We start from the raw sequence: 13,719 nt of genomic DNA on the forward strand, positions 1-13,719 counted from the left end.
TATTCCCAGTGCTCTCCCGCATCCACCGCACACGCTTCTCCCGTTTCTACGTAAGGAAATAGCTAATCTGAAACACCTTTTCCAACAGAACTTGAAGAAAAAAATAGGGGTTCTACAGTGTTATATTTATTACCCGGCCTAATAAAGAAACTTAACATTTTTAACACTTCGTAAATGTCTTCGTGTATTTTTCGAGGTAAGAAGGGGAAAAAAGAATAAAATCGGCTACAACTTTACCCATTTTGTGACCCCAGCATCATCAGCGATTCTCACTTCGATACCATTTGGAAGATTCTACAACACAGAGAAGAATTGAGATAACATAAGCCTTTGTTTTTTGTGGGTGATCATGCGACAATGATAACGGGAAAAGATGCGATAGCACCTTAAATCGTTAGTGCTAACTTGTCTGCAGTGTCTCTGAATTCCTACCTCAGAGGTGCATTTCGGACGGTACCGTCCAATTTCGGAAATGTGCTTTTGTGTTTGGACGGTACCGCCCGACTTCAGAAACTTGCGTCCGTTTTCGGACAGTACTGTCCGACTTCGGACACTTGCGTCCATTATCGAATGGTACTGTCCGATTTCGGAAACTTGCGTCCGTTTTCGGAAGTTATCACCCGACTTCGGACCACTTGCGTCCGTTTTCAGACAGTACCGTCAGAGTTCCAACTTCCGTAATGGGATCGCAGTTGTATCTCGTTGTGCTGCGAAACGTTCGTATCACAGGTGTACATTACTAGTCCTCAATCATATTGGAAACAGCCTCAAAAACACCTCAGTTAAAAGTTCTTACTCTAAAACACCTCAGTTAAAAGTTCCACTACTTCTTACCACAGACATCATTCCTAGTAACAATTTAAGTTGCGATAGGAAGACGTTCATGATTGGTTTCATCTCCACAGTTATCTTTTGCGGTTTGGTGTTATTCGTTGTTGTGGTCGGTGGTAGATTGTAAATCATGATTCCACCCCACTGTGGACTCAAGAATGCATTGCTACTGCTCAGCTCGCCTGCAGAAAAATGTGTTGAAAATTCTTACCATCAGGCAATTTAGGAATAAATATTCTAAAGTAGATTGTCAGCGGGATCCACAAAGCTCAAATAAGTTTATCGTAGCTATTTCTTGAAATTCCTCCAACTTGCTCAGTATGCTTCGGCCACCTGTGATACAGGTAACAGGCATTTGTTGAGTCCAACGGAAACTCTTTTCTGTTTCCATGAACCGTCTAAAATTTGAAGTCCAAGCTCCTGGCTCACTAAATTCATCCGACAAATTTACATCCTGAGACACTGGGTGGCTAAAGAAAATGACAATTAAACCAAATTTTTAAATCTATGTAAGATATCTTTACACTCAAAACGTTCTCAATCAAGTTTTCGATCTAATTTTCCCTGATGTCTGCCCCACTTTTTTTGTATATTAGCTCTGAGAAATTGATGTTGGTGTTATTAGATCTTCAGGTTATTAACTTACTTCTCAACAATGTATTATAACATAACCAAAGTAAAGCGCGCGCTCTGATTGGTCAATTTAGCGTCCCCCATTTGCCCATGAGTGTACGCTGCTGACGTGAGCAAATACAAAGACTATTTTTCCGCGCGCGATTGTTTTTTCTGGTCGCGTAAGATCTGTTAAATAAAAGGGAACTCTTTAGTTACAATGTATCAATGTTATGTCATAAAACAAATGGTAAACACCCCAGCGTACACTATTGAGTTATGGATGCACTTGGGAGGTTTGCTAAGCACTCAAGAAGTTAGAGTCGCTCTCGGCTATCGCCTCGAGCGACTCTTACGCTTCTTTCGTGCTTAGCAACCTCCCGCGTGCATCCATAACTCAATAGTGTACGCTGTAGTGTTTACCATTTGTTAATTGGAGTCATGCCGACAAATCAACCATCGATCTACAATGGACTAAATGGTTAAAAAGAATAAAAAACTAAATCTTCATGCAGTCTTACCATCCTTATTTTTCATGTAAATGGGTGAATGCTTCATAGATGGGACATACACAACAAAGTTCAAACTTGGATACAAAGAGATGTGAGAACCTGCAAGCACAACGTTCAAAATGTCAAAATAACTAGAACTCACTCTGAATATTAAAGCTGCTTTTGGCTAGCAGTTCCAAACCATGGGAATGTGAAAGCCCATACTATAATTCAAAGCCCAACCATGTTGATAATTTCTGCATAAAACATTACAGTATCACACAATGTGGAGAGGGTTCAAGCAAACAATCTCTTGGTTTCAGAGGTGGGTTAATTGGGGGAGGGGTAGGAGAAGGGAGGGGTAGGAGAAGGGAGGGGGAGGGGGAGGGGTAAGGATTTGTCATTAAATGTAACTCTTACCAAGTTTGCCTTCAATGGGATTTATCATATGAGGTAGGTCATCATAGTGAAGAGAGAAGATTTTGCCATCCTTCTTGGGATTAATTTGAAGGCTGCTATAATGAAGAACCTGAAATGGTAATATTCACTGAATTAATAAAGGCTAATGTCCAGTGCTGAAATTCAAACAACAAAAGACAAATTCTACAATAAATAAAATTGGAAAGGTCTAGTTCTGATTGTTCGAAGGGTGGATAACACCATCCACTGGATATATCTCTCTCCAATGGACAGCGCAGTAGATTTTGTCCACACTTATCTGCCTGATAGAAATTTATCTGTTGTATAGTGTTTCCACCCTTTGAACAACTGGGCCTGTTTCTTCCTACCTGGGAGTCTACAGTTATATCCAGATGAGGAAAATTTAACAGGAAGGGATCCAAATATTCTGGATAATAAAAGGGAACAAAGAGAAATTAAGTGAGATTACCCTTGCAGTTCTAAGAAACAAAACAAGTGAGAGAGAGACAGACAGACAGACAGACAGACAGACAGAGAGAAAGAGAAACTACAAATAACAAAGTTAGGTTCTTTTTCATGTATTACTCACTTTGAACAGCAGCCTCTATATCCCATTCAGCCAGCACTGAGTCTGGATCAGAGTTCAAAAGTGTGAAGGACACCTGCAAACCTTTCAGTAAAGAAGTACTTGTCATCAGGTACAGTATTAGCTACGATACTTTGTATGGCTAAAGTTATGTTTGATATGAGTGTTGAGGCTCCTTTGTGATACTACCTATTTAAGGAAAAAAACTGAAAAAAAAAACTGAAAAATTAATTATTTTTAATATATACAATACCCATAACCATAAAAGAGATATCTTCACAAGAGTGGGCTATAATTGTATATTAATACAACTTCCAACCTGTTGTTGACTTCTGTGCACGCATACTTTCCACAGAGTCCTTAAAAGAAAATTATTGAATTTGTTTAACAATCAAGAGCTTCTTTAGTTGTGATCATTTGTTCTATTCTCATTTAATGTTTAATCCAGGGGTGATATTGTCCAGAAATTAGAAGCTAGTCACTCTCAAGGGTCAAAGAGTACATGGAAGATACTGGCTAAATAACTACTTATATTAAAAACTGGATCATTGGAAAATGCAATTCAAGACTTTTTATTGGCCTAGCCAATATACCATAATCTACAAATATGGTAAGCATACCCATCAGCTTAAATTTAAAAGGCAGCTAAAACATTTAAGATTTGGCAAGATTTGTCTAATATCTTGTGGGCGTTTTTAATAAAGCAGTTATTCCACTCGCACTTGTTGGATATGAGATGATTATAGCCAACTCGGCGCTATGCGCTTCATTGGCTATCTATCATCTCATATCCAATGCGCGCTCGTGGAATAATTGTTAAATAGACTGCTAGATTCTTTCTCCCGAATTGTCCTCTTGTATTCTATCATGAAACAGAGGGAGAACTGAATTGTGGCTGCCCTCAAAAGTCAACTCACACCTGAAGGAGTTTCGTTGTTATTTGCAAGAAAAAGAAATTTCAATCCTGGGATCTGGCTTAGAAGTAACAAATCTTCTTGAGATAACAACTTAGTTGCCTTAAATGGGCAAAGGATTACATGGATCTGACTGACATGTCATAACAACAACATGGTGGCAACTAACACGAGTTTACAAAAAAAGGGGTGTAACAGCTGACCACAAATGCTCATATCCTTACTACGGCGCTGTTGTAGTAACACAAATGTTATGACACGTGTAACAAGGGCTTTATTCTGTGGATCCTGCAATATGTTATTAAATCAAAAGTACCAGTACACACAAGAAATCAGTCTTCTATACCTTAACAAATTGCCTTTTCGAAGCCAAGTTAAATGGCCTGTTTGCTTCTTGTTCGTTAACAAAAATATTTCCAACAATGTCCATAATAACTGAAGCAAGCTTTGCTGAATCTAAAGAGATGCAAAACAATATAGTCATAGTATTGCATGTTGGATTGAATAAAAATTGTTCCATTTGTATCTACTTGTAGATATCATTCAAATTCAAATATCTAATTATCTCTTTCACTTCCTTTGCATTTTATTAGTATGAATGTAAAAAATAGCAACATCTGTTGTATCTTTTTGACAAAAAATAAACTGAAAATTTTTCCTCTTTGAACTATTACCTTTATCATTGAATAATATACTGTGAAAATGTTTGCCAACATATCCTTTAATAGTGTTCAACTCTGGAGGTTCATGGGGTAGAACAAAAAAGGAATAATGCTGACTTTCTGCATTTACCAAGCTGTTTTGTAATTGAAAATAGTCATCCAAATCTGTTGACAAGAAATAATTTATATATCAAAAACAACTTCTACAGAAAATTGTTTTACAAACAGTGAGTCACTGAGTGAGTGGGGACCAGAGAGCCAGTGAGTAAGTGAGTCCTAGTGAATAAGTCAGTGAGTGTGATTATGAGAGAGAGCATGTGAGTCAGTGATAAAACTGATTGATTAGTAGATGTACATGTTTTGGTAGATTTATTCAATCTTTTTCTAGTTGGAGCTTTTTGCTGAAAATGTGTTCTAAGCAGTATCCTCCTTATTGCCTCACAATAAACTGACTAACCACAAAACAAGAAAGAGCTTACCTTGCATGGATCTGGTTTTTAATTCTGTTAACATTGAAGAATCTGTCATTTCTTTCCTTGCAACTGTCAGCCTGTATTCAGCTGATATCAAAGTATCACCTGGACAGAAGAACAAAAAGTCAAAAACTGTGACCTTTTCGTGATAGGGTTGTATTTTCAAATCTAATCACCATCATATCCTTTATTTGTTTATTTTACACATGTTCACTAACTTGAGTATAAATCAATAATACCTTTCTCTGTATTGAGCTTCTTCTCGATCTCTTCTTTCAAAGCAACTGGATCTTGTTGACCAAAAAGAACTACTTTGAGGTTTACTACATACCTCACCTGAAAGAAATATAAAAATAACAATATAATGGAAATCATCAGCTGTTCCAGTTTTTAAGACGACAATCGAGCCCAAAACAAAAGTAGTGTTTGTCTCTAGTTTTTTTTTTTTTTTTTACTGTATTGGTCAAGTCCTACATGTACTTTTCACTCGTTTTCTGAAATAATTCAGTGATACGTACGTTAAAATTATTATATCTCCTTTTTTTAGTAATTTTCAAACTCTAGTTTCCCGACATTTTTCCACCCTCCAGTATTGCACGATTTTATATCACTGCAGCTTTAATAAACTGATAAAGTATTCACCTTAAGTTGGTTAAGCTGTTCAATTTCATCATACGGAAGCGATGCTCGGTATACTTTTGTAGTATTCCACCAGAGTGGAAGTCCAATACAGATGAAGATAACTGCCACACTCAGTGAGACAAACGCTTGTGTCCTCTTTTCAGAGAGAGCTGGAATATCAATGATAGATAAAATGAGGAAAATGAGTTCCTCGCGACCTGAACGAAAGAAACATATGAGAATTAGCAAACACACTCACCCCTTCCATCACTCTCCACGTTCGCCATCTTGCATTTTCGGTGTCACAGTGATATGTGTACCCCCGTGATATGTGTACCCCCGCACACATATCACTAGTGATATGTGTACCCCCTCCAAGATGGCGGCCAGTGATATGTGTATCCCCCACCCCCCTCCCCTCCAAAAAATAAATAATTACGGCTAGCTTGTGTTAATAGACGCAAATCGTTCACTGAACCATCTTCCACAATCAGAACTGTAAAGACACGACTCGCGAGTCCGACAGTTCTTATGGGCCAGTAGCAAACATCAAACAATCTATTGGAAATATAAAGGAATCGAAATAGTCATGTAAACAAAAATATATGTTGGGGATACACATATCACTGGTGACTGCAATCGTATCGGCTTTGTCGCCTGTCTAGCACTGAAATTACTTGCTACTAGCTCCTTTACTGGCTAGTACGTAAGTGCATGAGATATTTCACCAACTGACAGCAAGTTTTATTGATTCCCAATCATATTTGTCACTGACAAATTTAAAAAGTACACAGACGACATCGCACTAGCCAGGGGATACGTATATCACTGAGATCTCTCGTTCAGTGATATGTGTATCCTCAACATATCTCGGGGTTAAGCATAGTACGGAAATCGTAGTAAGTGATATGTGTATCCCTTGGTAAAGCAAGCGCTGTTGTCTTTCTAGCAAATTACTAGCTAAGCTTATATATGGCTAGTAAGTGTATTATTGATTCCAAATTGACAGACGACAGCGAGTTAGTCAGGGGATACACATATCACTGCGATCGCCGTTCAGTGATATGTGTATCCCCAATACATCTAGGGGATACAATGTGGATACGCATATCGCGGCAATCGCAGTCAATATGTGTATTGTTATTCAGTTGCATTGTGATCTTCTTCCGTTTATATTTTGGATCGGAAACTTTAAAATATAAAACCACAAAATTTGTTCCTCGTAGCCATGTTTTCTTTGAAGCTCTAAGAGGCCCGGGTGCAAAGCTTCAGTGTTTTGTGTATCCCTACCAGGGGTACACATATCACTAGTGATATGTGTGCGGGGGTACACATATCACGGGGGTACACATATCACTGTGACTCGGTCAGAGGCTTGACACGAGTATTGTTCTGCTGACCAGCTGTTATCGTTGTGTTAACAAAACAAAATGGCAGACAATTCGAGGAAGGATGCCACCCGTTACATTGTGATAAACGCTGATGATTTTGGATATTGTGATCAAAGAAATCGTGGTATTGTAGAATCAGTTCAATCTGGAGTAGTTTCGAGTACTAGTCTCCTCGTGAATGCTGACAAGTCCCTAGAAGCAGTAAAACTAGCCAGGGAATATTCGATACCCTTAGGATTGCACCTCAACCTGACTGAGGGTCGAACAATAAAATCCCGACTCGGTTCCCTCACGACAGCAAATGGTTTTATGAGGGGTAAGTTTGGATTCAGAAAGGCATTGAAAAATGGAGAAATAGAGTTAAATGAGGTAAGAACGGTTAAGTACTCCCCGTAAGCCACCCGTTTTCATACCTACCCGGGCACATCGCGAGAGCTTGGGGGCCATTCCATAACCATTCCATTTAACATCTTAGATAGGCAATATGGCGTATAATTAAATTTTTTAGCAAGTGAGAAGGAATTTCCTTACCCCACCTAATATCCACAAGCGAAAACGAGACGTTCATCAGTGATATATTATTTAATACCTAGGGCAATACAAAGTAAGAGGTGAATATCAATTATACTTGACCCTTTCACTCCCATGATCTTATTAGTAATTCTCCTTACTGTCTGCCATACAGTTCTTATGATGTTAGTTGGGAGAATGAACTAATAATCTGCTAATTGATATTTTTCTTTATTCTCACTACTCATCTGCTTGATATTGTATTGGTATTGTAAGGAGAAATTCTGTCTTGGTCACTGATGAAAGTTAAGGGTTTACAGACATATATCTATTCTTTACAAGAAAGGTAAAAGAAGAAGTGGAGTGTCAACTGCAGTGGTTTATTGACAATGTAGGATCAGTACCCACACATATTGATGGACATCAACATGTTCATGTATTGCCTCAAGTGTGTGCAATTCTGTGCAAGGTTATGAAAAAGTTTGGAATTTGTTGGACAAGAGTACCAGTGGAAATAAACCTCGAGGAATGTGTATGGATCAAGGAGCCTGTGAAAAATTTCAACAAATTTGTTATGGCAGATGCTGAAAATTCCAAGTCAACTTTCTCTAACTATGGAATAAGGTAACTTTTTGAAACAATGTTGAACAAGGTAAAAAAAATTTGTCATCCAAAAGATCCATTCTGTCCCTGTTGGTTTAGTGGTTAGGGCCCATGTCAAACCCTTCTACTTTTGAAATTTACAAAGTCTATGATAGCTGGCCAGTTATGGGACCTTTCCCGGCACCCTTCAATGAAAATGTAGCAAATGCAAAGTATACATTTGAGTGGTTTTTTTTAAAATGCAGCTGAGTATATGAGGCATCATCAGTACATACCAGTTTCTAACTGTGAGATCAATGCAATGAGTTGAGATGGGACAAGGGTTGATTCCGGGTGTCTGCTGTAGTGAGATCTTTAAAACAAAGTAGATTCTTTTTAGGTCTTTATTTACTGTGGTGTCTACTGGCCCATTTGTATAAGAATTTCTAGTTAGAGAAATGTGTCAAATACTGAGTTTGTAAAGGAGCTCCAACAGGGATTTGTAAAGTCAGTTGTAAGTAGACTTTGTACTTACAACTCCCTTCAGTTTCTCCTGGGGGGGGGGGGGTACAGCTACCCGCAGGCTAACAGCTGTTAGGTAAAAGTTCTGCTGTTTAACTTATTTGCCTTCATTTGTAGGTTTTCAAGTCATTTTATTGGGTTCAGTACCATGGGGAAAGATATGACAATTTCCAGGCTTGAACAGGCCATCAAAAATGTTTTCACAAAGGACTCTGAAGAAGTTTGTGAGCTCATGGTGCATCCTGGGTATAAGAGTATTATAGGATGTGGTGGTTGTGGTGAGGGACCAGATTTGTTTGCATGCTCTGATGGTAGGGAGCATGAATTAGAAACACTCAAGAGTCCTACTCTCCAAGAGTACCTAAAATCTAATAATATTAGAGTTTGTTCCTTCCAAGAACTGAACCTTGTAAGTCATCCATAGTTACTCTGTCTTAATGTCCTTCTCTCAACCATTAAACCCTAGCATCAATATCCATATAATATTCTCCATGCTGTCCTCAATACATTTGCCAAGGTGCCAACAAGGATAATTTGAATCCAACAACTTCTTTAAGCCTTCATTTGATCAAATTTGGTATGACACAAGTCAGTATTTACAAGACAAAAAATACAATAACAATAGAAAGTATGTAATCATGTATTTAACCTTCCAGGGATTTTCCAGTAATAAATCATACTATTAAACAAAGACAATGATATGTTTCCATTTATTTTTCCTCCTTTCATTGATAACATAGCAATGCTAGAGATTTCTTTAATCCACAAAATATTAAGACCACTAACACTTGCTAAACCACAGTATATTGGACTGGGTAAGTAACTAATCAAGAGTAAATTATTTTTGTTTTGTTTTTCTTAACTTAACCTCCCTATTTATTTGTTCGTTTTGTTTGTTTTGACCTCTTCCAAATCTGATCTCATTTAATGTTGTATCATTTCTTCCATCTGTTTCACGTGAAACTTGCACTCTGAATAATGGAGATCTGATGGAATACACTAGTTTTATCACTGAGTGCATGATTTAGTTTGTTCTTCAAAAAAAAAAAAAAAAAAAAAAAACTATGGAGTTCGTTGACATGTTTTGTCTTGATTGAATGATAAAAACTGGACACCAAATGAGTATTTCATCAATGAGTTGGAAAAAACAGCTTTGGCTCTGTAACCTGCTTCATTAACTTATTAGAAAGAACTAGGGTATCTTGGTGGCCACCAACAGAAAGGACTCCAAAGTGTGGATAGTCTCGACTTAAACATTTCTAACATTTCTGGGAAAGGGTAATTGACAATGAAATCTTAATATATCTGAGAACATCAGTAATAGTGGGTTTACAGAGTAATGTCTAAATCCCGAATGGTTCACCTCAATTTGCAAAGAAACCATGCCAATTACTTCCTAATGAAAGGCATTAACCAGGAATGACAAGTTAAGTTTCTGAGATTAAGTTATAATGGTGTTTTTCTACATAAAACAATAAGTTATTCATAAAACCTTGCATAATAAATAATTATCATTAGTCCTACTGCGAAGGATTGTGCATCATACGTATTTAATACCGCAGTTCAAAATATATGAACTTCATATATTCATTGTATCTGAGTCCTATATAACTTGAGGAATAATAAAATTGTGATTGATGTTTTGTTTTCAATTTCAATCAAGCTTTATGTTAATTTTTACATCCAAAATATGAATAGTGGTAACTTGTTTCCAAATGAATACACGTTAGTATCAAATGGCTCAACAAAAGAACAGAATACAGTATTCAAATACACTAAAATGTGTCTGAGTAAATCATGATAAAATCAAATTAAAAGAAGTGAAATTTAAAGTTGCTGCTGTTGTTAATGAGATTAAAGATTAATACTGATATCAAGAATGGCTTAAAGTTTGGCCATTGCATATGCTGATTTTTGAGTGAATTGTTCTTCTTCCGTGGAACCTTTGAGTGCTGTTGTCGAGCTGGTTCCTCCACTGATTGCCATGGAAACTTGATCAAAATACCCTGTTCCAACCTCTCTCTGATGTTTGTGAGCAGTGAAACCATTCTTAGCCTGTGCAAACTCATCTTCTTGGACCTTAGTATAGGCAGACATACCATTGTCTCTGTAGTCACGTGCTAGCTTGAACATGGCATGATTGAGGGAGTGAAAGCCAGCTAAGGTTACAAACTGAAAGCGGTAACCCATTTTTCCCAGTTCCCTTTGGAAGACGGCAATTTCTGCATCGCTGAGGTTGGCCCTCCAATTGAATGAAGGTGAACAGTTATATGCCAGAATTTTTCCAGGATAGCGTGCATGAATAGCTTCAGCAAATCTTCTTGCTTCTTGAAGGTTTGGCTTGCCAGTTTCACACCACAGCACATCGCAGTAAGGTGCATAAGCCAGGCCCCTTGCAATGGCTTGGTCCAAGCCTGTCTTGGCACGGAAGAACCCTTCTGGTGTTCGTTCTCCAGTCAGGAAAGGCCTGTCATAAGGGTCAATATCTGAGGTGACTAGTGCAGCAGAATTAGCATCAGTCCTGCCAACAATCACAACAGGGACATCCAGAACATCACCAGCCAGTCGTGCAGCATTCAGGACCTTAACAAATTGTTGGGTGGGTACTAACACTTTTCCTCCCATATGACCACATTTCTTTTCCGAGGCCAGTTGGTCTTCAAAATGGACGGCTGCAGCACCTGCTGCAATCTGGTGGGGAAAGAAGCCACTACACATCAGCATTACAGCAAAACTTCTACTTAACCCCTGTACTTCCAAGATATTAGCAGCAATTCTTTTTACTATCTATCATACATTTCCTATGAAATTAGTTCTGAGAATTTGGCATTGAATCAACTCACTACCTGGTCATTCCTGGAAGAGACCTGGAAAAAGCCAGAAGTGACCTTTGATGAATTGCTACATTCTCTTTCCTAGTGTTTTTACATTCATTTTACAAGAAGTGCATGTTGAAACAGCATCAGCAGGTTATCCAAAATAAAGCCTTGAAAGACATTTCATTTGATCCCACATTTGGAGTTCTTTTTTTTCTCTTGATGTATTTTACTGTTTTATCAGTTTGAAAAAAATATTTTTAGTAACTTCCTCCATAATCTTTTCAACAACTTTTTAAATATCTGATAACTGAGGTCCTTGTAAAAACCCATATGATCATTTATCAAAATAAAATTAACCTTTGTTTTAGCAACTCAGCAATCTAATCTATCTTCAATTAACCAACATTTTACCTAAACATTGATATTTACACATCAAAATAGTTGACACAAAAAAAATTATTTATACCCCAAGGTGCCATCAATGTCTTAAAACTGTGGTGTACTTAAACAGTGGTCTTATGTTTACATGTGGCCTTGCCTTGACCCCTAGCTTATCTACTTTTAAGTTTCCCTATCACATCAATAGCCTTGAGTGAGTGGCAAGTGAAAACAGAAAGAAAAATTAGAAACAACAGTGGATACAATATTGTCTACAATTCTTAACATGCAGCTCAGAAAATTACCATGGACTTGGTGAGTTCAAATGCATTTAATGGCCCACCGAAGCCAGCTTCACAATCAGCAACAATCGGCAAAAAGTAATCAATGTGTTTATCTGTTCCTTCCATGTGTGCAATCTGGTCTGCCCTGATGAACGCATTATTGATGCGCTCTACCAGTTTTGGCGCAGAGTTAGCAGGATACAGACTTTGATCGGGATAAGTCTGCCCAGCTAGGTTGTTATCACCCGCAACTTGCCATCCACTCAAATAGATGGCTTTTAAACCGGCTTTGGCCATCTGAACGGCCTGTCCACCTGAAATCACAAAAATTTTGAAAATAAATGCATGATAATAAATAATTATTTGAGCAAAAATAGTATAATGCCACGATATTCTCTATTTGTATTATTTTTTTTCTCAATTTAAAACTAAAATGTTTGATGGAATATTTTTCTCGATGGATATGTAACATTTACATTACGTAAGAAAATTTAGCATTTGAAAATTTTCCGGATACATGAATTGACGTTGAATTGACGTCGATGCCTTAATGCGACGTAGAAATCGGGTAGTTCTGCGTCATTCGCCTCCCAGGAAGACGATCTTTGAACGCTGAATCAAGAATATCACTTCGCGGTTGTTGTGTTACGTTAGTACTTGAGTTTTAAACGGAAATCGAATGGAAAATTGTCAAGTCACAATTCTCAACTACTCATTCATGTCCGAGTCCAAAGTTCGCTCTTTCCACATTTCCACGTCATTAGAATTTCTTGGGTTGACGTGGCCAAGAATAAATCAGATCCCAATCATTCGTACGTCTTTTTTTTAATAATCTGACAAAAGGAGGCTTTTCGGGATGAAGATCAAGTAAACATAGTTGGCGGCCAAACGTCGGGCAAATTACGCGCCACATACTTAATTCACCATATTTGTAAAATCCTCGTCTACCATATTTGGGAAAAGAGTGTCTTGCACGTGGAGTCAAAGTCTTAACCATTAAAATAGTTAGATACAAAATTCAATTCCCCAAACAACTTTGTACAGAACGGTAACTTACCCGTGAGAGCTCCTAAAGCGTTCACGTAAGAATTTCCTCCACGAGTCAAAAGATCCCAGAGTTTTATGGCTCCTCGCTTCGACAAAGAGTACTCGATTTTGAGGGAACCGCGAAGCTTTTCTACGGTCTCCGGGCTGTAGTTTCTCTTGATTCCTTGAAATCGCTGATGTTTGGAAAACATTGTGACTGGGACGGTTGGAACTTAACTCTGGGCTCTGATTAGCTTTGGAATGTTTACTTCAGGAGACGCTTCTCTGTAAAAATACTAAGAGTCTTTCCCAACTAATTCTCGAATTATTTTATAGTCAAATGATAAATGGACTTTGATCGCTTTTTTAACGTACGTCATCATTGGTGAACAATTCCGCTGTTGTCTTACGGTGGATTTGATTGGTTGAAGGTATAATGAACGGACGCCTTGTCGTTAGCTAAGACATGTCAAGCATGAACAAGCTCACGGATTTCTTCAGAAGTATTCTGATGATTATATTTCATACTTTTTATTTCTGTATCTAAGTCACAGTTCCCTTTTAAAAATGAAGAAGCAATTCTACTTTGAAAAAGAC

General features: G+C 37.8%; 3 protein-coding genes across 4 annotated transcripts in view; 1 reads left to right on the plus strand and 2 right to left on the minus strand.

Moving 5' to 3' along the window:
* Positions 1 to 6,009, minus strand: part of LOC111341039 (GPI-anchor transamidase component PIGS) — a 9,597-nt gene extending 3,588 nt beyond the window's left edge. Inside the window, exons 1-13 of the mRNA XM_022947983.2 lie at positions 5,870 to 6,009; positions 5,632 to 5,780; positions 5,229 to 5,325; positions 4,996 to 5,094; positions 4,529 to 4,681; positions 4,201 to 4,310; positions 3,260 to 3,299; positions 2,944 to 3,024; positions 2,723 to 2,781; positions 2,355 to 2,463; positions 1,965 to 2,054; positions 835 to 1,013; positions 238 to 294 (exon numbers count right to left, since the gene is read on the minus strand). Of these exons, the coding sequence (XP_022803718.1) occupies positions 238 to 294; positions 835 to 1,013; positions 1,965 to 2,054; positions 2,355 to 2,463; positions 2,723 to 2,781; positions 2,944 to 3,024; positions 3,260 to 3,299; positions 4,201 to 4,310; positions 4,529 to 4,681; positions 4,996 to 5,094; positions 5,229 to 5,325; positions 5,632 to 5,780; positions 5,870 to 5,897 (1,251 nt within the window). The 5' untranslated portion in view covers positions 5,898 to 6,009. The remainder of the gene's footprint in view (positions 1 to 237; positions 295 to 834; positions 1,014 to 1,964; positions 2,055 to 2,354; positions 2,464 to 2,722; positions 2,782 to 2,943; positions 3,025 to 3,259; positions 3,300 to 4,200; positions 4,311 to 4,528; positions 4,682 to 4,995; positions 5,095 to 5,228; positions 5,326 to 5,631; positions 5,781 to 5,869) is intronic.
* A 1,017-nt stretch (positions 6,010 to 7,026) lies between these two features.
* Positions 7,027 to 10,243, plus strand: LOC111341040 (carbohydrate deacetylase). Of its 2 annotated transcripts, none has more exons than XM_022947985.2 (3): positions 7,027 to 7,370; positions 7,858 to 8,135; positions 8,733 to 10,243. In XM_022947985.2, the coding sequence occupies exons 1-3, from the start codon at positions 7,041 to 7,043 to the stop codon at positions 9,037 to 9,039; spliced, it is 915 nt and encodes a 304-aa protein (XP_022803720.1). In that variant the 5' UTR covers positions 7,027 to 7,040; the 3' UTR covers positions 9,040 to 10,243. The 2 variants fall into 2 exon arrangements, with proteins under 2 accessions (XP_022803720.1, XP_088600252.1); XM_088744126.1 differs by having other exon boundaries at positions 7,231 to 7,370; positions 7,854 to 8,135.
* On the minus strand, positions 9,307 to 13,465 carry LOC111341043 (uncharacterized). Its single transcript, XM_022947990.2, has 3 exons — positions 13,154 to 13,465; positions 12,118 to 12,410; positions 9,307 to 11,306 (listed from the first exon to the last, which is right to left on the minus strand). The coding sequence occupies exons 1-3, from the start codon at positions 13,332 to 13,334 to the stop codon at positions 10,500 to 10,502; spliced, it is 1,281 nt and encodes a 426-aa protein (XP_022803725.1). The 5' UTR covers positions 13,335 to 13,465; the 3' UTR covers positions 9,307 to 10,499.
* Positions 13,466 to 13,719: the final 254 nt, after the last annotated feature.

The sequence above is a fragment of the Stylophora pistillata genome, chromosome 13 (assembly GCF_964205215.1).
Source record: "Stylophora pistillata chromosome 13, jaStyPist1.2, whole genome shotgun sequence".
Lineage (NCBI taxonomy): Eukaryota > Metazoa > Cnidaria > Anthozoa > Scleractinia > Pocilloporidae > Stylophora > Stylophora pistillata.